General features: G+C 48.7%; 1 protein-coding gene across 2 annotated transcripts; it reads left to right on the forward strand.

Annotated features, from left to right (window-relative positions):
- The first annotated feature begins 2,648 nt into the window (after positions 1–2,648).
- On the forward strand, positions 2,649–25,702 carry cmtm4 (CKLF-like MARVEL transmembrane domain containing 4). Of its 2 annotated transcripts, none has more exons than XM_055648817.1 (4): positions 2,649–2,994; positions 20,596–20,772; positions 23,246–23,344; positions 25,487–25,702. In XM_055648817.1, the coding sequence occupies exons 1-4, from the start codon at positions 2,812–2,814 to the stop codon at positions 25,661–25,663; spliced, it is 636 nt and encodes a 211-aa protein (XP_055504792.1). In that variant the 5' UTR covers positions 2,649–2,811; the 3' UTR covers positions 25,664–25,702. The 2 variants fall into 2 exon arrangements, with proteins under 2 accessions (XP_055504792.1, XP_055504793.1); XM_055648818.1 differs by having other exon boundaries at positions 25,544–25,702.
- The last annotated feature ends 309 nt before the right edge of the window (positions 25,703–26,011 follow it).

A 26,011-nucleotide genomic window follows, 5' to 3' on the forward strand; every position in this document is an offset into this window, starting at 1 on the left:
CTGTTTTTGCTTTTTTTATTATGGGGTATTGTGTGTAGATTGATGATTATTTTTTTTTTTTTTAATTTAATCCATTTTAGAATAAGGCTGTAAAGTAACAAAATGTGGAAAAAGTGAAGGTGTCTGAATACTTTCTGAATGCACTGTACGTTCTCCCTGTAACCGCGTGGGTTTTCTTCGGGCGATCAGGTTTCCTCCCACACTCAAGACATGCGGGTTTGAAGGTTAATTGGCTTTGGTAAATTGGCCCTAGTGTGTAGGATAGTGCTGTTGTACAGGGTGATTGCTGGCTGGTGCAGACTCGGTGGGCCGAAGGGCCTATTTCCGCACTGTATCTCTTGAACTAAACTAAACTCATCTTACTGAAAAAAAAGGTCTAAAGACCTGGATCATTCCCAGTAATAACTGCCAGACTGGAAGTATGTGGGTAGCAACAATTTGCATTGATATAGCAGCTTTGATATGGTGAAGTGTCCTACGGTCTGACACATTACAACAATCAGCGATAAAAAGGAGTATTTAAGGTGCTGTAGTACTGGGATCTGGTATGGGCTGATGAGTGCATGGTTTATGACTTGGATAAACCTGGTGTGGGTAACAAAATAGACAGCAGGGCTTTTGGTGACTGTTCTATAGTCAGACTGTTATATTAGATGGAATCACAACCACTAAACAAATAGCCAGATATATGGGATCGCAAGGAACTAAAGATGCTAGTTTACCAAAAAAAGTACTGGAGTAGCTCTGGCAGCATCTATGGTCTGACGAAGCATCTTGATCCAAAATGTCACCTATCCATGTTTTGCAGAGAAGCTGCCTGATCTGCTGAGTTACTCCGGTACTTAGTGACTTTGCATTGATTTGACCACAGTCTTTAGCCACCATCGAAAGCATCTACACCAGGCACTGCCTCAAGAAGGTGGCATCTATCATCAAGGATCCCCACCATCAGAGCCATGACCTCTTCTCACTGCTACCGTCGAGCAGAAGGTACTTGTCGAGCCTGAAGTCCCACACCACCAGGTTCAGGAACAGTTACTTTACTACAGCCATCAGGTTTTTGAACCGTCCCACACAACCCTAATCCCACCTCAGCAACGGAACACTACGGACCACCTCTTGCACTACCATGGACTTTTTTTCCCAATTGTGTATGTTTCACTAATGTCTTGTTTTTTTGCAGTCTTTTCACTGACGTAGAAGATGTGTATAATTTGTTTTTGTGTATTTGAGTCTAAGTGCCTGTGATGCTGCTGCAAGCAAGATATTAATTGTATCTTGTGCAGATGACAAAAAACTTAACTTGACTGAAACTGAACAAAGATGGGCTGGAGTAACTCAGTGGGTCAGGCAGTACCTCTGGAGAAAAAGGATGGGTGGCGTTTCAGGTCAGGGCCTTTCTGCAGACTCAATAACCTAGCGTCAGGTGGGCGCCTGATTTTCTTTTGGTCATTGCAGCTTACCACATTAGCTTGTCCCATGGAGCTTAATTCATCAGGTGTTTGAGCTTAGTTTGTCACATGCACCGAGGTACAGTGAAAAGCTATTGTTGTGTGCTAACCAGTCAGTGGAAAGACAATACATGATTACAATCGTGCCATCCAGTGTACAGATACAGGGTAAAGTGAATAACTAAAATAACATATAGTGCAAGATAAAGTCCAGTAAAGTCTGATCAAAGATAGTCTGAGGGTCTCCAATGAGGTAGATTGTAGCTCAGGATCACTCTTGTTGTTGATAAGATGATTAAGTAGCATGATAACAGCTGGGAAGAAACTGCCCCTGTATCTGGACGTGTGCTTTTCACACTTCTATACCTTTTGCCTGATGGGAGAGAAGAAGAGGGAACAGCCAGGGTGCAACATGTCCCTGACCAATAGACGTATAAAGCATACATTTCTATTTGTCCTAAGAATGCACAAAATCACACATGGACCATTTTGCAGTAAATATTTTAAGCTATTTAATTATGCTGAGGTTGTACTTCCTAAACTTTAAATGCGCTTTCCCCACTTAGATTGTTTACCTGTTTCTGTTTGTGTTTTATATATATAATACACTATTTTTTGTTTGTTTATTATGGGCTTTACAGAGTATTATGTTTACATATCTGTTGTGCTGCTGCAAGTATTTTGTTCCATTTTGGGACATATGACAATAAAACACTTTTGACACATTGCATTGGCAACATGGGTCACTCCATCCTAAGTCACATTTCCTTAAGCCTCTCGAATAAATGAACTTCAGATTGTTGCCTTTTGGGGCTTTGAGTGCTCTGGGTGTACAGGTTGTTTCAATTATTCGACAGGTAACAGAGCTCGAGAGGGAGAGACACGTACATACAGAATGGAAACTGATGGAGTCAGACTGGGGAAGAAGAGACAAAGGAAACTGATGGAGAGATGGGAAAAGAGTGTGAGGTTGTGACTAGGAATAGAGGGAGTGAGGCGAGAGAGAGATTTGGTTTATGGAAGGAATTTGAGTAGGATCGAATGCCAGTGGTGGACAGGGAGGGAGGGAGAGGGCGAGACAGTGATGAGGGGGCGGAGTGAGGGAGAGGGAGAGGGAGGGAGGGAGAGGGCGAGACAGTGATGAGGGGGCGGAGTGAGGGAGAGAGGGAGGGAGGGAGAGGGCGAGACAGTGATGAGGGGGCGGAGTGAGGGAGAGGGAGGCGGGGAACGAGTCCCGGACATGTTGCGGCTCCTGCACAAAGTTCGGCGGGTTTTCTGCTGGGAATCGGTCGCTCCGCTCCCGCCGCCCTGCCTGTAATCCCGGATCCCGGCGCCTGAAGCCCCGGCCGGCGCCGGCAACATGCGGAGCTCGGAGGAGGCGGACGGGGTGGAGGGAGAGGCGGCCGGAGCGTCGATGATGAGCGCGGCGGGCAGCCCGTATCAGCCCACCACGGAGCCGGTGCTGCCCGGCCGCCGCCTGCACCTCCGCTGCGACACCGACTACCTGCGCTCCTCATTCGGCCTCCTCAAGCTGCTGCAAGTGGTGAGTGCGGGAGCCGGCGCCGCGGAGGGAGAGTGGAGAGAGGGAGGGGAGATGAGGGAGGGAAGCAGAGGGCGAGAGGGGGAAAGAGGCAGACAAACAGGCAGAGAGAGGAGGGGAGGCAGAGAGAGAGACACACAAGCACAGAGATACAGGGTGACAAACATACAGTGCCCTCCATAATGTTTGGGACAAAGATCCATCATTTATTTATTTGCCTCTGTACTCCACATTGTGAGATTTGTAATAGAAAAAAAAATCACATGTGGTTAAGGTGCACATTGTCAGATTTTAATAAAGGTAATTTTTATACATTTTGGTTTCACCATGTAGAAATGACAGCAGTGTTTATACATAGTCCCCCCCCATTTCAGGGCACCATAATGTTTGGGACACAGCAATGTCATGTAAATGAAAGTAGTCATGTTTAGTATTCTGTTGCATATCCTTTGCATACAATGACTGCTTGAAGTCTGCGATTTATGGACATCACCAGTTGCTGAGTGTCTTCTCTGGTGATGCTCTGCCAGGCCTGTATTGCAGCCATCTTTAGCTTATGCTTGTTTTGGGGGCTAGTCCCCTTCAGTTTTCCCTTCAACATATAAATGGCATGATAAATTGGGTTCAGATTGAGTGATTGACTCGGCCAACTGGCCATTTATTAGCTTTGAAAAACTCCTTTGTTGCTTTAGCAGTATCTTTGTGATCATTGTCTTGCTGTAAAATGAACCGCCGGCCAATGAGTTTTGAGTCATTTGTTTGAACTTGAACAAGATGTGTCTATACACTTCAAATTCATTATGTTACTACCATCAGCAGTTGTATCATCAATGAAGATAAGTGAGCCAGTACCTTCAGCAGCCATACATGCCCAGGCCATAACACCTCCATCACCATGTTTCACAGATGAGGTGGTATGCTTTGGATCTTGTTCATTCTCTCCTCCATACTTAGCTCTTGCCATGAAAAAAAAAAAAAAAAATGAAATGATTCAATTTATTGTCATTGTCAGTGTACAGTACAGAGACAACGAAATGCATTTTTAGCATCTCCCTTGAAAGGGAGACACAGGGCGTCGCGGTGTGCCCGCGCCTGCCGCCGTAACATTCCATTACAGGCAAAGGTGGGTGAAGTGTCTTGCCCAAGGACACAACGACAGTATGCACTCCAAGCGGGATTTGAACCGGCTACCTTCCGGTCGCCAGCCGAACTCTTAGCCCATTGTGCTATCTGTCGTCGTTAAACACACCATCACTCTGATATGAGTTAATCTTTGTCTCATCTGTCCACAAGACCCTTTTCCAGAACTGTGTTGCTCTTTTAAGTACTTCTTGGTAAACTGTAACCCGGCCATCCTATTTTTGCGGCTAACCTGTGGTTTGCATCTAGCAGTGTAGCCTCTGTATTTCTGTTCATGAAGTCTTCTGCGGACAATGGTAATTGACAAATCCACACCTGACTCCTGAAGAGTGCTTCTGATCTGTCGGACAGGTGTTTGGGGGTTTTTCTTTATTATAGAGATAATTCTTCTGTCATCAGCTGTGGAGGTCTTCATGGCCTGCCAGTCCCTTTATGTGCAGTGCACTCTTTCTTCTTAATGATGTTCCAAACAGTTGATGTTGGTAAGCCTAAGGTTTGGCTGACGTCTCTAACAGTTTTATTCTTGTTTCTCAGTCTCATAATGGCTTCTTTGACTTTCATTGGCACAACTTTAGTTTATGTTGATAAACAGCAATAAAAGTTTCCAAAGGTGATGGCAAGATTAGGTGCTGAGAGCTCTCTTATACCTGCATTAAGGAGGCAATTAAACACACCTGAGCAATTACAAATGCGTGTGATGCCATGTGTCCCAAACATTATGGTGCCCTGATATGGGAGGACACTGTATAAACAGAGCTGCAATTTCTACATAGTGAAACCAAAATGTATAAAAATACCCTTTAATAAAATCTAACAATATGCACATTAACCACATGGGATTTTTTTCTATTACAAATCTCAAATTGTGTAGTACAGAGGCAAATAAATAAATGATGGGTCTTTGTCCCAAACAATATGGAGGGCACTGTATGTAGAGACAGATACACACATGAAGGTACTTGCAGTAATACATACAAACATACACATGCAGGTCAAAAACAGTTGCATGCTCGGACACATGGACACCAACATATATGAACGTACTAAACATGTACACATAGACACAGACAAGTTACCCACATGCTGTTCCACACATACCCTCATGATCTCCCCCTCCCCCTCCCCCTCCAACACTAAAGGGCCTGCCCCACTTGGGCATCATTTGTGTGTCACACAGATGGCGCGCAAAGATTTTGTACATCCCAAAATCCTAGGGCGCCGCGCACGATCGTGCGTCACGGCCTACGTCACCATGCACCATGCGCACGTAATGCACACCATGCGTGCGTCGTGATGCGTAAATTGTGTTGTGTAAATGATGCCCAAGACTCGCCACACACAAGTCCACGTCCCTGACACACAATGCAGATACTTGTGCACTTGAGTCCCAAACACTCCACAAACTCACCAACAACAACCACAGCCACTCCCTCTGGACAAATCCTCCACTTCCTGTTCATACCCCACACCACTCACCCCCCCTTCACACCGTGTACCACACAGGCAGACACATCCAGAGACACATTCAGATCCCCGTCCCCCACACCCCATTTACACCTGCCCCACACGCTCATCTGCACACATAATCCCAATCACACACACACACACACACATTCATATCCACTGCAAATCTCACCCTGGTCATTCCCCCTTCCACCCTCTCCCATCAGGCAAAAGGTACAGGTGTGAAAATGCACACCTCCGGACAGAGACAGTTTCTTCCCAGTTGTTATCAGACAACTGAACCATCCTATCAATAACTACCTCATTGGACACCCTCAGACTATCTTTAATCAGACTTTACTGGACTTTATTCCCAATTAAACGTTATTCCCTTTCTCATATATCTGTACACTGTGGATGGCTCGATTGTAATCACGTATAGGCTTTCCACTGACTGCTTAGCACACAACTAAACACTTTTTGCTGAAGTTCGGTACACGTGACCATAAATTAAACTAATAATTCACATCTAATGTTCAAATATATTCACCCACACTTCTATGGCATACACATGTGCACACATTCAGGAACACATTCACAAGTGCAAACACACACTCAGGGACACACAGGCACATGCAGGGGAAAGTGAAGTGCTTGCTTAGTGGTCAGTGCAGTATCCAGTGGCAGGGCCTCCACTGTTGGTAACTGTGGCACGGTGGTGCAGAGGTAGAGTTGCTGCCTTACACCACTTGTAGTGCTGTAGATCCAGGCTCGGCTATGGGTGCTGTCTGTATGGAGTTTGTACCTTCTCCCCATGCCCGCGTGGGTTTTCTCCAAGATCTTCCTTTCCCCCCACAGGCCAAAGACGTACAGGTTTGTAGGTTAATTGGCTTGGAATAAATGTAGATTGTCCCTAATGCGTATAAGGTAGTGTTAATGTGTGGGGGTCTTTGGTCGGTGCGGGCTCGGTGGTCTGAAGGGCCTGTTTCCGCTCTGTATCTCTGAACTAAACTATAATGACCGGAGTATGTCTACAATACTGGGACTGAAGCTGAGCTTTGAGGCAGGTGCGATGAGTTGTAAAGGGGAAGGGATGAGTTGCATTTTTGTGGATGAGCCATGACTGGCAAATACATCCCTCTCCCTGCTCGAGTGTGGCTTCACAAACCACCCGACCGTGGGGGAAGTGTCCAGACTCTTGTCTCCCTTGCAGTGAAGGGCAGGGAGAAACATTTGCCCAGTGCTAGGAGTAATAGTGCCGGATGGATGGGCGATGGGCAAAGTATGTGGCTGTGCACCTGGGTAGATAAGAGTCCAGAGTGCTTTGCTATCATATGTCCCAGATAGAACAATGAAATTCTTACTTGAATTCACACCAGAAAAAGTGAATATAGTGTAGAAATGGAAAGGAGAGTACTTTTCAGTGGCAAAAAACAAAGTGGTGGTTCAGGGGGTCTGTGTTACAAACTCCCAACTTACAAACACCACTGCATACAAGCTAGCTCCTGCAATATTATTCAATTCAGGTCTAACTTGTGTACGTGTGTTTGTCCATATGAATGACAAAGTGCTCTCTCTCACCCTCTGCTTCCCTTCTGCTCCCCCCCTTCTCTTTCGCACCCCCTTTCTCTCTCTCTCTCTCTCCTCTCTCTCCCTCCTCATTGCTCTCACTCCCCTCACTCTCTCGTTCCCCTTCCTCTCTCTCCCTCTTCCTTTCTCTCATTCTCTCTCTCTCACTCCTTTTACTAATGGTTCTTTCTTATTATCAGTATTATGCAATTCAGCCTGATACTGTGGAGTCATGGTTACGATGATGTTTGTGCTGAGCGGGGCTTTATAACTCTTCTTAACTGTTGAGAGTCTCTGCCTCTACCACCCTCTCGGGGAATGTACTCGGGAATCCAACCACCCCCCCTCTGGTGGAAACAAAATCTCTAAACCCACACCTCCCTGACCATGCTCTCATCTCACTGCTACCATCGGGAAGAAGGTGCAGGAGCCTGAAAACCGTGACCTCCAGGTTGAGGAACAGCTTTTGCCAACAATGACCAGGCTCTTGAACACTGCACAACGCTAACTAGAGTATGGATTGCTTTAGACTTTGGAGCTGCAGGCCCTTCGACCCACCGAGTCCGTGCCGACCAGCAATCGTCCCGTATCCCGCACTATCCTAGAGGGATAATTTGCAATACTACCAAAGCTAATTCACCTACAAACCTGTGCGCCTTTTGGAGTGTGGGAGGAAACCGGAACAGCCGGAGAAAAACCACGGGGTCACAGGGAGACCTTGCCAACTCCATGCCAACCATAGTCAAGCACCCATAGCACCCATAGTCAAGATCAAACCCAGGTCACTGGCACTGTGAGGAAGCAACTCTACAATGCTCCACTGAGCTGTACCATTGGACGTACAATGAAAATCTTGCAGCAGTATCACAGGCACATAGGCTCAGCCAACACACAAAAACATAAGTTATACATAAATTCTAACGACAGAGAAAAGAAAAATATTCTGTAAAAAAACAAGACATTTGTGGAAATTAATAACCAGAAATCAAGTCCACGGTAGTGGAAGAGGTGCGTAGTGTTCCATTGCTGAGGAGGGATAGGGTTGTCCGGGTTGATTCAAGAACCTAGTGATTGTACAGCACCCATGGGGCTGACAACAGCCATGGTCAAGATCGAACCCGGTCTCCGTGAGACACAGTGAGGCAGCGATTCTACCGCTGCGCCATCGTGCTGCCATCCTAGTTGCACTAAGGATCAGTAATTTTGTGTTTATGATATTATCTATTCCTGTTGAATTTACAGGCCTGCAAGTAGTGATTGTACCGTTGTCAGTATGTATGACAATGAAACACAAAGTAACTCAACATGCTGCCTGACCCACTGAGTTACTGCAACAATTTGTGTCCGAATTTGTAAACCAGCATCCGCAGTTCCTTGAATCCTGACAATAAAACACTCTTTAGTTTAGTTTATTATTGTCACTTGTACCAAGGTTCAGTGAAAAGCTTTTTTTAATCTTTCCACGTGCTATCCAGTCAGCAGAAAGACTGTACATGATTACAACCAAACCGTCCACAGTGTACAGATTCAGGATAAAGGAAATGACGATTAGTGCAAGATAAAAACCGATTCATGATTAACCAAGGGGCTTCCATGAGGTAGATTAGAGTTTAGAACAAGGGGTCACAGTTTAAGGATAAGGGGGAAATATTTTAGGACTGAGATGAGGAAAACATTTTTCACACAGAGAGTGGTGAATCTCTGGAATTCTCTGCCACAGAAGGTAGTTGAGGCCAGTTCATTGGCTATATTTAAAAAGGAGTTAGATGTGGCCCTTGTGGAGAGAAGGCAGGTACAGGATACTGAGTTGGATGATCAGCCATGATCATATTGAATGGCAATGCAGGCTCGAAGGGTCGAATGGCCTACTCCTGCACCTATTTTCTATGTTTCTATGTTTACGATCGCTCTCTAGTTGGTGATAGGATGGTTCAGTTGCCTGATAGCTGGGAAGAAACTGTCCCTGAATCTAGAGGTGTGCGTTTTCACATCTTGCCTGATTGGAGAGGAGAGATGAGGGAGTGACCAGGGTGAGACTGGTCTTTGATTATATTGGCTGCTCTCCCGACGTGTCAATGGCGCAGAGTCTGGTTCGTCTGATGGACTGGGCTATATCCACAACTCTCTGCAATTTCTTGTGGTCTTTGGCAGAGTTGAAGTTGCCCAAAACATTATTCCCTTCATCCTGTATCTGTACACTGTGGACAACTCAATTACAATCATGTATAATCTTTCCACTGACTGGATAGCACGCAACAAAAAAGCCAATCACTGTAGCTCGGTACACGTGACAATAATAAACAAGGGCGAGTGGTCACGATTGAGGGGCGGTGACCAGACACAGTCATACAGCGTGGAAACTGGCCTTTCAGCCCAACTTGCCCTCACCGACCAACATGTCCCATCTACCCTAGTCCCACCTGCCTGCATTTGATCCATATCGCCATAAGTTTGTCTTATCTAAATACCTGTTGTAATGTGTCTTAAATGTTATAATAATACCTGCCTCAACTACCTCCTCCAGCAGCTCGTTCCATACACTCCCCACACTTTGTTAATTAGTTACCCCACAAGTTCCTATTAAATCTGCTCACCATAAACCTTTGTCCTTTGGTTCTCGATCCCTCTACTCTGGGCAAGAGACTCTGTGTGCTCACCCAATCTATTTCTCTCGCAATTTTGTCCCCTTCATTCTCCTGCGCTCACAAGGAATAAAGTCCCAGCTTGCTCAACCTCTCCCTTTCAAGCACTTGAGTCCTGGCAACATCCTCATAAACCTCTGCACGCTTCCCTGCTTGACAACATCTTTCCTATAATGGATGTTTCCACTAGTGGGAGAGCCTAGGACCAGAGGGCACAGCCTCAGAATAAAAGGACATACCTTGAGAAAGGAGATGAGGAGGAATTTCTTTGGTCAGAGTGTGGTAAATCTGTGGAATTCATTGCCACTTAAGGCTGTGGAGGCAAAGTCAATGGATATTTTTAAAGCAACGATTGACAGATTCTTGATTAGTATGGGTGTCAGGGATTATGGGGAGAAGGCAGGAGATGGGGTTGAGAGGGAAAGATAGATCAAACATGATTGAATGGCAGAATAGACTTGATGGGCCAAATGGCCTAAATCTGCTCCTTGACCTTATGAACGTGGGGGTCAAAACTGAACACAATCCTCTAAATGCAGTATCACCATCATCTTGTATATCAGCAACATGACGCCCCAACCTCTGTACTCAATAGATAAGGTCTGCGCATAGTATTCGGAAAGTGGCCTCACAGTAACTCTGCCCCGGCGCTCCCTGCCATACCGGTGTTATCCAGAGATCCAGACCTCGTGTTTGTGTGTAAAAAGCCGACTGACTAGCCCTGCCTCCTGTGGGTGAGACTGAACCAGCACATCCGGTCAGACCTGTTTAGCGGGACCATAGCCAGAACCTCAGAGGAAGTTCAGTGTAGAAACTGGTGTACAAAGAAAAGTCACAAAGTGCTGGAGAAACTCAGCGGGTCGGGCGGCCTCTCTGGAGAACATAGATAGGTGATCTTAGTCAGGACCCTTCCTCAGAGTCTCAAGAAGGGTCCATACCCACATCATCTATCCATGTTTTACAGAGATGCTGCTTGATACGCTGTCACTCCAGCACTTTGTGTCTACCTTTGATGCAAACCAGCATCTGCAGTTCCATCCTTCGCACTTATCTGTGTTCTCCTAAGATGCTGCCTAATCTGCTGAGTCTCTCCAGCACTTTGTGATTACTTAATATAAGGAAGATCACATGTTTAAGGAAAGTTAGCTTTATTAGTGTCACGTGTAAACCCACATCTGCAGTTCTTTGTTCATACAAGAGCTTTGTTCTGCATGCCATCCAAACAGATCAGATAATACTATATATGAAGGGAAGTACAGTGGAGCAGGGGTAGAGCCGCTGCCTCACAGCTCCAGAGACCCAGGTACGGTCCTGACCTCCGGTGCTGTCTGCGTGGAGTTTGCACGTTCTCCCTGTGACCACGTAGGTTTCCTCCGGTCTCTCCAGTTTCCACCCACATCCCAAAAGACGTTCGGGTTTGTAGATTAATTGGCCATCTGTAAATTGCCTCTAGTGTGTACGAAGTGGATGTGAAATGGAATAACATAGAACTAGTGTAAACGGGTGGTCGTTGGTCGGCATGGGCCGAAGGGCCTGTTGCCGTGCTGTGTCTTTAAACTGAACTAAATGCAATCAAGCCAAACTCAAGTACAGCAGGTAGAGCAAAGAGAAAGATACAGAGTGCAGAATATATAGTCAGTTATGTTACTACCAATCACCTGGAGAACTCATCATAAAACCAAAAACACACAAATCGGCACTGCCACGACAGTTTACCATTGAATAGTAATCAAAAAGGTTGGACAAACTTCGATCGCTGTCTCTGGAACGCAGGAGATCGAGGGGAAACCCGACAGAAGTATATAAAATAATAAGAGGCATTATGTGATATGGTATAAATAGGGTAGTCAGAGTATTTTTCCCCAGGGTAGAAGCATCGAAGACTAGAGGGCGTAGCTTTAAGGCAAGAGGGGCAACGTTTAAAGGAGATGTTCGGGACAATGTTTTTTACGCAGAAGGAGGTCGGTGCCTGGAATGCGCTGCCAGAGGTGGTGGTGGAGTCAGATATGATAGTGGTTTCTAAGAGGCTTTTAGTCAGATACATGGATCTACAGTGAATGGAAGGGATATGGATAGTTTAGTCTATTGTCACCGAGGTACAATGGAAATCTTTTTGTTGCTTGCTAACCGGTCAGTGGAAAGACTATAGATACATGATTACAATGGAGCCATCCATAGTGTACAAGTACAGGATACAGGGAATAATGTTTAGATAAAGTCCACTAAGGTCTGATTAAAGATAGTTCGTGGGTCTCCAATGAAGTAGATGGTAGGTCAGGACTGCTCTCTAGTTGGTGAGAGGACGATTCAGTTGCCTGATAACAGCTGGGAAGAAACTGTCCCTGAATTAGGAGGTGTGTGTTTTTCACATTTCCGTGCCTCTTGCCTGATGGGAGAGGTGAGAAGAGGCAGTGACTGGGCTGAGACAGGTCCTCGGTTGGCATCATGTTGAGCAGAAACATTGTGGGCCGAATGGCCTGTTGCTATGCTGTACGGTGGGAGGATGGGGAAGGATATTCACTGTAGAATAGGGCGCGGAATCAGGGACTAGTGATCACGAGAGACACAAAATGCTGGAGTATCTCAGCGGCCAGGCTGGTTCCCAGGAAAAAAGGAATAAGTGACTTTTGCATTGAGACCTTTCTTCAGACTGAGAGTCAGGGGAGAGGGAATCTGGAGATATAGGAAAACACGATCAGGATGGACTGGGAGCTACATTTGGAGTCTGTGAAACATCATTCAAAGGTGATCAACATACTTTGAGCAACCTGGAAGCCCCTGAACACACAGGTGGAAGTGTGATACTTTCCTGGGCCTTGACTCCTGGCTGAAAGTTCCTCAAATTACAACAGGACAAAATACGAGATGCCTCGATGAGATCTCGGCTCGGCTGACAGATGCTGCACTATCATCCCACGCTCTGCCCGTTTCCATAGCAACCCAGCAGCGGGAGAGGCTGGGCTGGCACCTTACTGAACCCACCCACGGGGAGAGCGGGCAGGGGGGGGGGGGGGGGGGGGGGAAGCTGGGGAGGGAGAGGAGACGAGGGGGGGGGGAAGGGGGAGAGGGACAACTCATCTCCCTGCACGTGATCCATATCCCTCCATTCCCTGCATATCCATGTGCCTGTCTAATGTATCTTATTTAAGGCAAGACTAACTAAATTTAATTTTAAAAATCCTAATCTAGCAGCGATTAGGGCAGCACAGTGGCCCTGCGGTAGAGCTGCTGCCTCACGGCGCCAGAGACCTGAGTTTGATCCTGACTATGGGTGCTGTCTGTACGGAGTTTGTAAGTTCTCCGTGTGACCGAGTGGGATTTTTCCAGGTACTCTGGTTTGCCCCCACATTCCAAAGACATATAGGTTTTGTAGGTTAATTGGCTTGGTATAATTATAAAAAGGATTGTCCCTAATGTATGTAGGATAGTGTTCATGTACGGGATGGTCAGTGGGCCAAAGGGCCTGTTTCCATGCTGTATCTAAACTAAACTAAACTAAACTAAAGATAGACACAACTTGCTGGAGTAACTCAGCGGGTCAGGCAGCATCTCTGGAGGGAAGGAATGGGTGACGTTTCGGGTCGAGACCCTTCTTCAGACTGAGAGTCAGGAGTGAGAGAGACTAGAGACATGGAGGGGTAAAGGATGAAAAGTAAAGAGTCTGCTCTCTAGTGCGAGTATATGGGTTACCTATTCCATGTGAGTGTGGGTGAACTCACTGCCAGTGGCTGTGGCCAGGTCTCTGGTGACTGGCTGGGTGTAGTGGAGCTGGGAACAGCAGCGTTTCACCAGCACCAACCATCTGTGACGGCTCAGTTACCAACCCGACAGCCCCGTCACCATGGAAACGCCGCCTAAACAATCTCACGTCACACAATGAACAGGAGCCGAGTGCAAAGAGAACCTCAACACTGACGCTCGTTACTTCACACTTCAGAGATATAGCTTAGAAACAGGCCCTTCGGCCCACCGAGTCCACGCTGTCCAGCGATCATCCGCCCACACTACTTCTATCCTACACACTAGAGGGCAATTTTCTACCGAAGCCAATTAACCTATAATCCTGTACGTTTTTGGAGTGTGGGAGGAAACCGGAGCACCCGGAGAAAACACCTGCAGTCACAGGGAGAACGTACAAACTTCGTAGAGACAGCACCCAAGGTCAGGATCGAACCCGGGTCTCTGGTGCTGTAAGGAAGCAACTCTACAGCTGTGCCACTGTGCTGCCCTGTTGACCTCTCTCTTGGCTTTTTTTCCCCTGGCATATCGTGCTACCGTCACCCCCTGAGATGGCTAGCAGGGTCGGGTGGGCCGAGTGCCCTGTTTCTGGTCTACATCTTGTGCACACGGAACCCAGTCCAAGCACAGACAAGTTCTTCATTGTTCTCCCCTGCCCCGTGCTCCAACAGAACGGTTTAAATAAAGTCCAGAAACTCTGCTATTTTTTCCTGGAATGCCGTCTGATTAAACTCTCTGTAATGCTGATCGCAGAGTTTATTTTCTTTGCTGTGTGGAATGTTCCTCGCTGGGCTCCAGAGCTCACTGGCTGTTGTTTAATTACAGCTTGTGACTGCCGACCTAATCAAACTCTTCCTTCCCCCCACTAGCCCCTTCCAGGCAGACTGGACATCTTTGCTCAATCCAGGGAGTGACCTCGTACCAGTCAAGAGGCAAGAGAGAGTCAAGGGTGTTCAATTGCTCAATTTGCAGGGCACAACAGGTAGAGCTGCTGCCAAACAGCACCAGAGACCCGGGTTCAATCCAGATTACGGGTGCTGTCTGTACAGAGTTTGTACATTCTCCCTGTGACCACGTGGGTTTTCTCCAGGTGCTCCAGTTTCCTCCCACACTCCAGACGTGTGGATTTGTAGGTTAATTGGTTCCCTATAAATTGTCCCTAATGAGTAGGATAGATCTAGTGTACAGGGCGATCTCTGGTGGGCCGAAAGGCTTGTTTCCACGCTGTATCTCCAAACTGAAGTCTAATGTAGCAATTCCCAGAACGATTACATTCTTACTTTGCAGCTTAAGAGGCCCTTAATCGTAATGACATGCCGATAATCATATGTTAATACAATATATAAATAACAATAATAACGAGGTAACCGTAAAACTGATCTGTGGTACAGACACAGGGTGGTGCAGCGGTAGAGTTGCTGCCTTACAACTTCAGAGACCCAGGTTTGATTCTCATAACGGTTGCTGTCTGTATAGAGTTTGCACGTTCTCCCTGTGACCGCGTGGGTTTTCACCGGGTGCTCCGGTTTCCTCTCACACTCCAAAGACGCGCAGATTTGTAGGTTAATTGGCTTCAGTAAAATTGTACATTTCCCTTAATGTGCAAGATAGGCTGCTAGTGTATAGGGTGATTACTGGTCAGAGCAGACTCAGTGGGCCGAAGGGCCTGCGTCCATGCTTTATCTCTAAAGTATAGTATCTCAAAAATAAAGTTGCTGAGGTTTGTGTTGTGCCGTGTTCAAGAGCCTTATGGTTGCTGGGAAACTGTTCCTGAACCAGGAGGTCACAGTTCTCAGGCTTCTGTGCCTTCTTCCCTGCGGTAGCAGTGAGATGAGAGGGTGGCCAGGGTGGTGTGGGTCTTGGATGGTATGGGCTGCCTTCTGGAGGCAGGGTTTACTCTAGATGTGGGGTTGTTGATAAGTTCCATGTACAGAATGAGGCCATTCGGCCCATCATGTGTACTCCCCTTCCCAACTCTCCCACAGCCCACTGTCTCCGCCTCTTCCTTTCTTCTTCCCACCCTCCCCATCCCCACATCAGTCTGAAGAAGGGTCTCGACCCGAAACGTCGCCTATTTCCTTCGCTCCATAGATGCTGCCTCACCCGCTGAGTTTCTCCAGCATTTTTACCTTTGATTTTCCAGCATCTGCAGTTCCTTCTTAAACATATAAACATATTTGATCTGCGATATTTGATTCTCCTCTGTTGTTGGTTGCAACATGTCGCCAGACACAGGAGCCATCTTGTCTTCCCCTCTCAACCCCATTTTTCTCATAACCCCCCCGACACCCTTATGAACAAGAATCTGTCAATCCCCGCCTTAAAAATATCCAATAGCCGTTTGTGGCAATTAATTCCACAGATTTGTTCCCTTCCGACTGAAGAAATTCCTCATCATCTCCTTTCTAAAGGTACACCCTTTTATTCTGAGTCTGTGCCCTCCAGTCCTGGACTCTCCCACTAGTGGAGACATGCTCCATATCCTCTATCCAGGCCTTGCACTGTTCGACGTTGCTTGCTGGGTTGGGTAGCACCTTGCCTCGGGGTGACCTTGAGCTGCGTCTCTGAGTCAGTGGCCACGGCTCCACCTGTTTGTTTTGTCATTAATGTTCAACTGGGATTAGCCAGTTGCCCAGTGACGGAGACGGTGGGGGTCAGGTCACAATAAACCTCTGCCATACACACACGCCGTGGGTTTGTCAGGAAATAGGCAGGCCGGGGGAAGATTGTGGGTGACGGTGCTTCCGATAAACGAGGATTGAAAACATAATGATGTTATAATATAATCTCACTCACTCCCCCGGGAACTACTTTAGGCACCAGTTTCCACAAAGAGGGTGTTGTGTGTATGTGTGAATATGGAACGAGCTGCCAGAGGAGGTAATTGAGGCAGTTACTATAACAACACTTAAAAGACACCTGGACAGGCACATGGGTAGGAAAGGTTTAGAGGAATATGGGCCATTTCTTCATTAGTAAAGGTGTCGGGGGTTGTGGGGGGAAGGCAGGAGATTAGGGTTGAGAGGGAAAGATTGATCAGCCATGATTAAATGCCGGTGTAGACTCAATGGGCCGAATGGCCTAAGTCTGCTCCTATAACATGAATAAATGTAGGCAGGTGGGACTCGTAGATTGGACATTTTAGTTTAGTTTAGATGTAGTATGGAAGCAGGCCCTGCAGCCCACTGAGTCCGCTCCGACCAGCGATCATCTCGTACACCTGTTCTTTCCTACACACGAGACAATTTACAATTTACAGAAGCTAACTAACCCACAAACCCATATGTCTTTGGAATGTGGTAGGAAACCAGAACACCTGGAGAGAGCCCACGTGATCACAGGGAGAACATACAAACTCTGTACAGACAGCACCTGTAGGTAGGATCAAACCCGGGTGTCTGGCCCTGCAAGGCAGCAACTCTACCGCTGAGCCACTGTGCCACCCATCTTGGTTGGCATAGATGAGCTGGGTTGAAGGCCTGTTTCCGTGTTGTAGGACTCTAGAATGGTGAATCTCCCAGATCTATATGTCTGATTGGGTTTGATTATATTTAATATTTCATATTTATATATTCAATCTTTCCTCACCCACTGGGCAGGTGGGAGTAGTGTAAATGGAGCATCGTGGTTGGCATGGACTACTGCTGCAGGACTTTGTGTTCTCATCAATGCCCTTTCTAATTGAAATATAACCTCACTACTTATGTATTCAATTCCCCTGAGACAAACAATAGCATTCTGTTCACTTTTCCAAGTGCTGTACGCGTGGCGTGGTCTTTTGTGAATCGTACACCACAACACTTAGAGCCCTGTGCAGCTGCCACTTCCTAGTCCCCCCCCCCTGCCAGCGTCCCACAACTCACTCCATCGATCGTATCCCTCTGCAGACTTCTCTGCAGCATGCCTCTGGCTGCCCTTCACACCTTTCATTGTGTCGTTGGCACTTTCAAGACCGCAAGAAATCGCAGAGAGTTGCGGACGCAGCCCAGACCATCACATAAACCATTCTCCCTTCCATTGACTGCATCTCCACTTCACCAGATTCATCCAGGACCAGGTCACCCCCTCTTCTCCCCTCTCCCATCAGGCAAGAGGAACAGACTTGTGAAAACGCCCACCTCCAGATTCAGGGCCAGTTTCTTCCTGGTTGTTATCCAGACAACTGAACCATCCTATCACCACCTAGAGAGTGGCCGTGACCTACCACCTATCTCATTGTAGACCCTTGACTATCTTTAATCGGACTTTATCCCCTTTATCCTGCATCTGTACACTGTGGATGGCTTGATTGTAATCATGTCCAGTCTTTCCACTGACGGGAGCATGAGAGACTTTCCATTACGGTTACTGCACTTGGTGTATTCAGCCTGAGTCTGGGTGTTCCGAGCTCACAACATTCATCCCGTAGTTTGTTTCTGGTGCAAGTATCACGGTGTGAGGTTTATTACCCCAGCTGAGCTGTGACCTCACTGGGGGGCAATTGCATGTTGGGGGTATTTCACTGCATCTTGATGTGCATGACCGATACCACAACCAGTACTAATTCAATCAAGGACCACTCCCACCCTGGCCATTCCCTCTTCTCCCCTCTCCTGTCGGGCAGAAGATACAAAAGCTTGAACGCACGTCCCATCAGATTCAAGAACAGTTTCTTCCCCGTTGTTGTCAGACTAGTGAATGGCCCTCCCGTAAGCTAGGGTGTAATCCCGATCTTCCAACCTACCTCATCATGGACCTTGCACTTTTTTAAATCTGAACTTTCTCTGTAACTAACTATCACTATATTCTGCACTTTGGTATTTTTCTCTTTGCACCACCTGTGGTACTTGTGGGTGGCTTGATTCTACTCATGCACTGTATGATTTGACTGGATAGCGGAGCTTTTCAAATGGGGGTATTAGCTACAGGGAGAGATCTACAGGAGAGAATAACATGATTTGTATTTGTCAACTGAGTTCAAATTCTCAAAGAGCATTGGGAGCGTTTATGTTACCTATTCTTTGGAGCGCAGGAGGCTGAGGGGTGAAGTTTTGGGGATGTATAAAATCATAAGGGGAATAGATAGGGTGAATTCACAAGGATTTTTTCCAAGAGTTGGGGAACCAAGAACCAATGGACATAGGTGAGTGGGGAAAGATCTAATAGCAACCCACGGTGCAACTTTTTCACCAAGTTGAATGGTTGGGATATGGAACGAGCTGCCAGAGGGGGTACGAAGTGCTGGAGTAACTCAGCGGGTTAGGCAGCATCTCTCGAGAAAAAGGGTGGGTAACGTTTCAGGTTGGAACCCTTCCTCAGACTGGATCCTTTGTACACATTTTGCCAGAGGGGGTAGATGTGGCATGTATTATAACAGCATTTAAAACACTGGGACAGGTTTAGAGGGATATATGAGGCAAATGTGGGCAGGTGGGACTAGTTGAGGCAACTTGGTGGGCTTGGCAAGCTGGGCTGATTGTGTGGAGTGTGGCGCCAGGTCTCTTGGTTGGTGAATCTCCCAAATCTCTGTCCCAGGCGCTGGTGGGGGTTGGATTAGACAATATATTTAAGGTGGAGATAGCTAAATTGTTGACAGATTGAGGAACTGAGGGCTAGGGGGAACTGGCACAGAATATCAGCCATTATCTAGGGGATGGGCTTGAGTGCCCCACTCCACTTACTGTCCTCCAGACAACAACAGGGAGGCAGTCGGGCTTGTACAACAGTATGGTAGTTAACACAGTCACTCCATTGTCTGCTCAGGACCATTCATCCAGAGAATCACTTTAATCTCATCACAGCAGCTGGGCAATTCAAATTCAAGTAAATTAATAAATCCCCCTGTCATTAAAACACACCCTGGTTCAGCGATAACCTTCAGGGAAGTAAATCTTCCGTTCCTGCCTGTAAGAGTCTGTAAGTAACTCCAGATCCACTATTGTTTAGTTTAGTTTTGAGATACAGCGTGGAACCAGGATTTTCGGCCCAGAGTCCAGGCGACCATCGATCATCTGCTCGCGCTAGTTCTATGTTATCTCACTTTCACATGCGCACCGTATACACACTAGCGGCAATTTACAGAGGCTGATTAACCTACAAACCCGCACGCTTTCGGGACATGGAGGGGAAACTGATGCACCCGGAGGAAATCTATGCTGTCACAGGGAGAACGTGCATACTCCACATTGACAGCACCCGAGCTCAGGGTTGAACCCTGGTCTCTGGTGCTGAGAGGCAGCGGCTCTACCCACTCCGCCCCCGTGCCACGCTGTTGACACTTGGCTTTCCCCTCAGCTCCTGGCCAGTTCAGGATGGGCATTAAAGGTTGGCCAAGCCCCTCGAATGGATGGAAAATAACCGGACAACTTCACCTTGTCTACAAGGACCAGTATTTCATTAGACAGACACAAAGCGCTGGAGTAACTCAGCAGGTCAGGTAGCATCTCTGGGGAACATGATTCGGTGACGTTTCGAGTCTTTATTCGGACTTCTTCGCAACCCACAGCGTCATCCATCTTTTATTCTCCCGAGATGCTGCCTGGACCCGCTGAGTTACTCCAGCACTTTGTGTATATCTCTGATGTAAATCCACAACTACAGTACCGTCCTTTTACAGGTTTTGATTTGCATAGTTTCAACTGAATTCAAATGAGCTGAAGGTTGATTTGCATTTCTTGATGTGTGTGTTGGAGCAGGATGGATTTATCATGTATTTGTAACGAGCTGCCAGAGGAGGTGATTGAGGTGAGAACCTTTCAATAACATGGTGTCAGTGGATGGCAATCGGGAGGGTGCTGGGATTTAGTTTATTATTTATTGTTGTCAGGTGTACTGAGGTGTGAACGAGTGCTGGAGTAACTCAGCAGGTCAGGCAGCATCTCTGGAGCAAATGGATGGGTGACGTTACGGGTCGGGACTCTTCTACAGATTGAGTCTGAAGAAGGGACCCTATCCGAAATGTCGCCCATCCTTTTTCTCCACAGTTGCTGAGTTACTCCACCATTTTGTGTCTATTTTTGGTATAAACCTGCATCTGCAGTTCATTGTTTCAATCAATCAATGGATAAATTCAACCAATCTGTCTTGCTTTCAGCTTCTGGCACTGATTGCTTTCATCTGCATTGAGACGGTGAAGGAGTGCCTTCCCTGTGGTGGGCTGTACCTCTTTGAGTTTGTCAGCTGCACAGCATTCGTGGTCACTGGGGTGTTGCTCTTGATGTTCTGCCTCAACCTTCACACCAAGGTGCCACAGATCAACTGGAACCTGACGGTGAGTGCACGGACCTCTCGGGGGTAGTGGTGCTGGGGTGTGTTGCCGCCGGTCTAGATACAGCGCGGAAACAGGCCCTTTGGCCCACCAAGTCCGTGCTGACAAGCGTATACCCGTACATTAGTTATTTAGTTACTTACAATGTGCAGAGGGCCAATTAACCTACAAACCCACAAGTCTTTGGAGTGTGGGAGGAAACCGGAGATAAAACCCACGCGGTGATGGGGAGCACTTGCAAACATCGTATAGACAGCAGCCGTTGTCAATAGACAATAGGTGCAGGAGTAGGCCATTCGGCCCTTCGAGCCAGTGTGATCATGGCTGATCATCCACAATCAGTACCCCGTTCCTGCTTTCTCCCCATATCCCCTGACAGCTATCTTTAAGAGCGCTATCTAACTCTCTCTTGAAAGCATCCACAGAACCGGCCTCCAACACCCTCTGAGGCAGGGAATTCCACAGACTCACAACTCTCTGTGTGAAAAAGTGTTTCCTCATCTCTGCTCTAAATGGCTTACCCCTTATTCTGAAACTGTGGCCCCTGGTTCTGGACTGCACCAACATCGGGAACATGTTTCCTGCCTCTAGTGTGTCCAAACCCTTAATAAATTTATATGGCTCAATAAGATCTCCTCTCATCCTCCTAAATTACAGAGTGTACAAGCCCAGCTGCTCCATTCTCTCAGCATATGACAGTCCCTCAATCCTGGGAATTAACTGTGAACCTACGCTGCACTTCCTCAATAGCATAAATGTCCTTCCTCAAATCTGGAGACCAAAACCACACACAATACTCCAGGTGTGGTCTCACTAAGGCCCTGTACAACTGCAGAAAGACCTCTTTGCTCCTTTACACAAACCCGGGTCTCTGGCGCTAGAAGTGGCTCTACCACTGCGCCACTGTCCTATATGATTCCATAACATCCTTGTAAATTTTCTCTGCACTCTTTGCAGCTTAATGTAATGTTTCCTACAGCAGGGTGACCAAAACTGAGCGCATTACTGCATTGCAAAGCCCAGCACGTGCCTTTTCCCTCAGGTCTGGTACAACTGCAGCGTAACAACCCTTGAATAAGCACGGGCTGTGTATCACCCACACTTATAGTTAGCACACGTGATATCACGGTGTGTTTCCGCCAACACTTCCCAGTCGGCATGGGGTTGTGGTAGGCAGAGGCACGGAGGCATGGTATTTAGCAGCTTGGGTGGATTTCTGGGGCTGCACTGTCTGGCATCTCCCGGTGAGGTTGCAGCTACTTCCTCCTGATCCAGACGCAGCCGAAGAACTTGTTCCTCTGCACAGCCATTGAAGCCGAACCACAAAAATGTCAACAATCCCAGTTGGAAAAGTTTCATATCCATGTGGCTTGGGTTTTTACAAGAAGCACTTTCCAGATGTGGTGCGCTCTCTCACCCTGAGTTCACACTGTCTGCGGACCAGATGTTTCCGTCGGCACGGTAACAGGAGCTCCTACGAGGAGTGGAACCGCCCTCCAGTGTCGGACTACCCGATACCATCTCCTCCTCCAGACACCAACTCAGCTCGGCGATCCCGCCCGCAGCTGACTGACCTGGGACAGGGTTGTGGACGGTACCTTTGGAATTAGAAGATTCAAAATACGCTGAGGGAATCTTAGTTTTAGTTTTAGAAAAAGGCCCTTCGTCCCACCGTGTCCACGCTGACCATCGATCACCCCATGCACTAGCACGATCCCACACACTAGGGGCAATTTACTGAAGCCAATTAGCCTACATTCTTGGCAAGAAACTGGAGCACTTGCAGAAAACAAAGATCAGCACAGTAGCGCAGCGGTAGAGCTGCTATCTTACGGCGCCAGAGACCCGGGTTTGATGGCGACTACGGCTGCTGTCTGCACGGAGCTTGTTCCCCCTGTGACTGTGTGGGTTTTCTCCGGGTGCTCCGGTTTCCTCCCACACGCCAAAGACGTACAAGTTTGTAGGTTAATAGACGTCAGTAAAAATTGTAAATAGTCCCCAGTGTGTAGGGTAGTGCTAGTGTACGGTGTGATCGCTGGTGGGAGTGGGCCGAAGGGCCTGTTTCTGCGCTGTATCTCTAAACTAAAGAGAACGGCAGATGGCTGTAAGTGACAAAGGCTGGAGGTGAAAAGGAGATAAAAGGGTGTCAGGTGCGGACAGGAAGAGTGAAATGTAAAGCCGGAGGGAGGGAGAGTGGAAGGGGCAGGGGAGCGGTCGGGAAATAAGGCGGTTAAAAGGGAAATGGGGTGATGGGGATGGGAGATGTCCATGGAGATAGAGGGCCTTCTGCTTCTCAGTTGCTGTTGTCGTCTTGTTCCTCAGGCTGTGTGGTTGGCCTGGGCCTGTTGGCGGGGAGCAAGCAGTTTGAGTTGAGGTGGGATCTCCGGGCCTGTGTGGTTGGTGTGATGGTCAGAAAGGCCAGGTTGAGGTGGGGTCTCGGAGCGTGCGTTCCTCACACTGTCTGCTTGCCCCTCAGGACTTGATCAACACCATCCTGAGTGCGCTGCTCTTCCCCATTGCCTCCATCGTCCTCACCGCCATGAACCATAAGAGGAGCGGGGAGATCGCCGCTCTGGTGAGTGACCTGGATGACCGCAGACCCCTTGAAGTCCCTGGAGCCGGCACGTGTTGTGGGGGAGCGTGCCCCCTGACCTGTGACCCCGGGGAACATGCCCCCTGACCTGTGACCCCAGGGAGCGCGCCCCCTGATCTGTGACCCCAGGGAGCGCGCCCCCTGATCTGTGACCCCAGGGAGCGCGCCCCCTGATCTGTGACCCCAGGGAGCGCGCCCCCTGATCTGTGACCCCAGGGAGCGCCCCCTGATCTGTGACCCCAGGGAGCGCGCCCCCTGATCTGTGACCCCAGGGAGCGCGCCCCCTGATCTGTGACCCCAGGGAGCGCGCCCCCTGATCTGTGACCCCAGTGAATGTGCCATGGGGATCTCGGGGAAGTCCTGCCCCCCCCCCCCCCCCCCCCACCCCCACCCCCCCCCCAAAACACGATGGAGCTGCCATAATGCTGTCAATTACAAATATCTGACCTGTATATTTACGTTCTGTCCAACAACCAGCAGAATGTCCTCTCTCTATCCACAGTCACAGTCAACAGGCCATTCGGCCTAACCCACCCATGCCGGCCAACATGCCCCATCCACATTAGTCCCACCTGCCCATATTTGGCCCATATCCCTCTAAACCTTTCCTATCCATGTACCTGTCCAAATGTCTTAAATGTGGTTATATTATCTGCCTCAATGACCTCCTCATTCACCCTTTCTATCTCATGATCTTATACACCTCTATAAGATCACCCTTCACCCTCCTGCCCTCCAAGGAATATAGTTCTAGGCTGCCCAACATCTCCCTAGAATTCAGGCCCTCAAGTCCTACAACATGGAACAGTACAGCACAGGAACTGGCCCTTCGGCCCACAATGTCCATACTGAACATGATGCCAAGTTAAACTAATCTCCTCTGCCTGCACGTGACCCATATCCCTCCATTCATTATCCATGTGTCTATACAAAGCCTTTTAAATGCCACTCTCATACCTGCCCTCGCCACCACCCCTCGTAGCATGTTTCATGCACTCACCATTTTCTGTGGGTAAAAAAAATATGCTTTGCACATCCCCATTAAACTTTGCCCCTCTGGCCTGAAAGCTAAACCTTCTCGCCTTTAATTTTTTCCATGCTGGGAAATAAATTCTGACTGACCGAAGATGGCTCCCGACCCGTGTCACCTGTGGGTCACCTATCCACGTTTTCCCAGGGTGCTGCCTGACCTGCTGAGTTACTCCGGCACTTTGTGTCTTTTTCTGTCTATCAATGTCTCTCATAATTTTACATACTTCTATCAGTTGTCCCCTCAGCCTCCGGTATTTCAGAGAAAACATTCCCAAGTCTGCCCAACCTCTCCCTGTAGCTAACACCCTGATTCCAGGCAGCATTCTGGTAAATGAGGTTTAGTTCAGAGATACGACATGGAAACGCCCTAAGGCCCACCGAGTCCATGCCGACCATCGATCATCCGTTCACAGTCGTTGTCTGTTATCCCACTTTCTCATCCACTCTCTACAATTTACTGAGGCCGGGATCGATCCCGCTGTAATGGCAACAACTGGCTGCATCACCCGTGCCGCCCTGTGATGGTCAGTGTTGGTTGTGAGAGTCTACGTGCGGGACTAAAATGTGTCACCCCTTCTCCTCTCACACCCTTGCCCTCCCCTCCCCTCTCTCTCTCTCTCTCTCTCTCTCTCTCTCTCTCTCTCTCTCTCTCTCTCTCTCTCTCTCTCTCTCTCTCTCTCTCTCTCTCCACCCCCCCCTCTTTCCTCACCCCCTCTCTCCACCCCCCCTCTCTCTCTACCCCCCTCTCTCCACCCCCCCTCTCCACTCCCCCTCTCCCCCCTCCCCCCCCCCCTCTCCACCCCCCCCCCTCTCCACCCCCCCTCTCTCCCCCCCCTCCCTCTCTCCCCACCCCCCTCTCTCCCCTCCACCCCCCCCTCCCTCTCTCCCCCCCCTCCTCCCCCCACCCCCCTCTCTCCCCACCCCCCCTCTCTCCCCCCCCCCTCTCTCCTCGCACTCTCCTCTCTCTCTCCCCACTCTCTCTCCCCCCACCCTCTCTCTCTCCCCATCCTCTCATCCCCTCTCCCCACCACCCTCTCTCTCTCTCTCTCCCCCCCCCCCTCTCTGTCCCTCTCTCCCCTCCCCCCCCTGCAGGTGTTTGGGTACCTGTCCGCCGCTGCCTACCTGCTCAACTCCTACCTGGCGATCAAGGTGTGGCGTTTGAGTGACCGGCGGCCGGCAGCTGTGCAGGCCAGTGAGTACACGCGGGCACGATCCGAGTCCCGTGGAGAGGTGGAGGGACGGCCCGAGGTACAGCGGCTGGACGAGTGAGGGAGCTGCCCCCTCCCTTCTACTCCCCCCACCCCCCCTCTCCTCCACCCCCCCCACCTTGCCTCCCCCTCCCCCCCCCCCCCCCCCACAAAGTACAGAGGCTGGAGGAGTGAAGGACATCTGCCCCATCTCCTCTACTGCCCCTCACCATCCCCCCCCCCCCCGGCATAGAGCCAGCGAGGGGGCAGTGAGGGGGCGGGGAGGGGCCGAGCCATCTCCGGGACTGGGCCCTGGATGGGAGCCGCCGTCGCTGCCAGAGGTTTCGAGCTCTGGGATCAATCTGAAGGTGGAAAGATGTGGCCTGTTCGTCCCTCAACAGACGCTGCCTGGCGCGCTGAGATCCTCCAG

Source organism: Leucoraja erinacea, chromosome 17 (genome assembly GCF_028641065.1).
Source record: "Leucoraja erinacea ecotype New England chromosome 17, Leri_hhj_1, whole genome shotgun sequence".
Lineage (NCBI taxonomy): Eukaryota > Metazoa > Chordata > Chondrichthyes > Rajiformes > Rajidae > Leucoraja > Leucoraja erinaceus.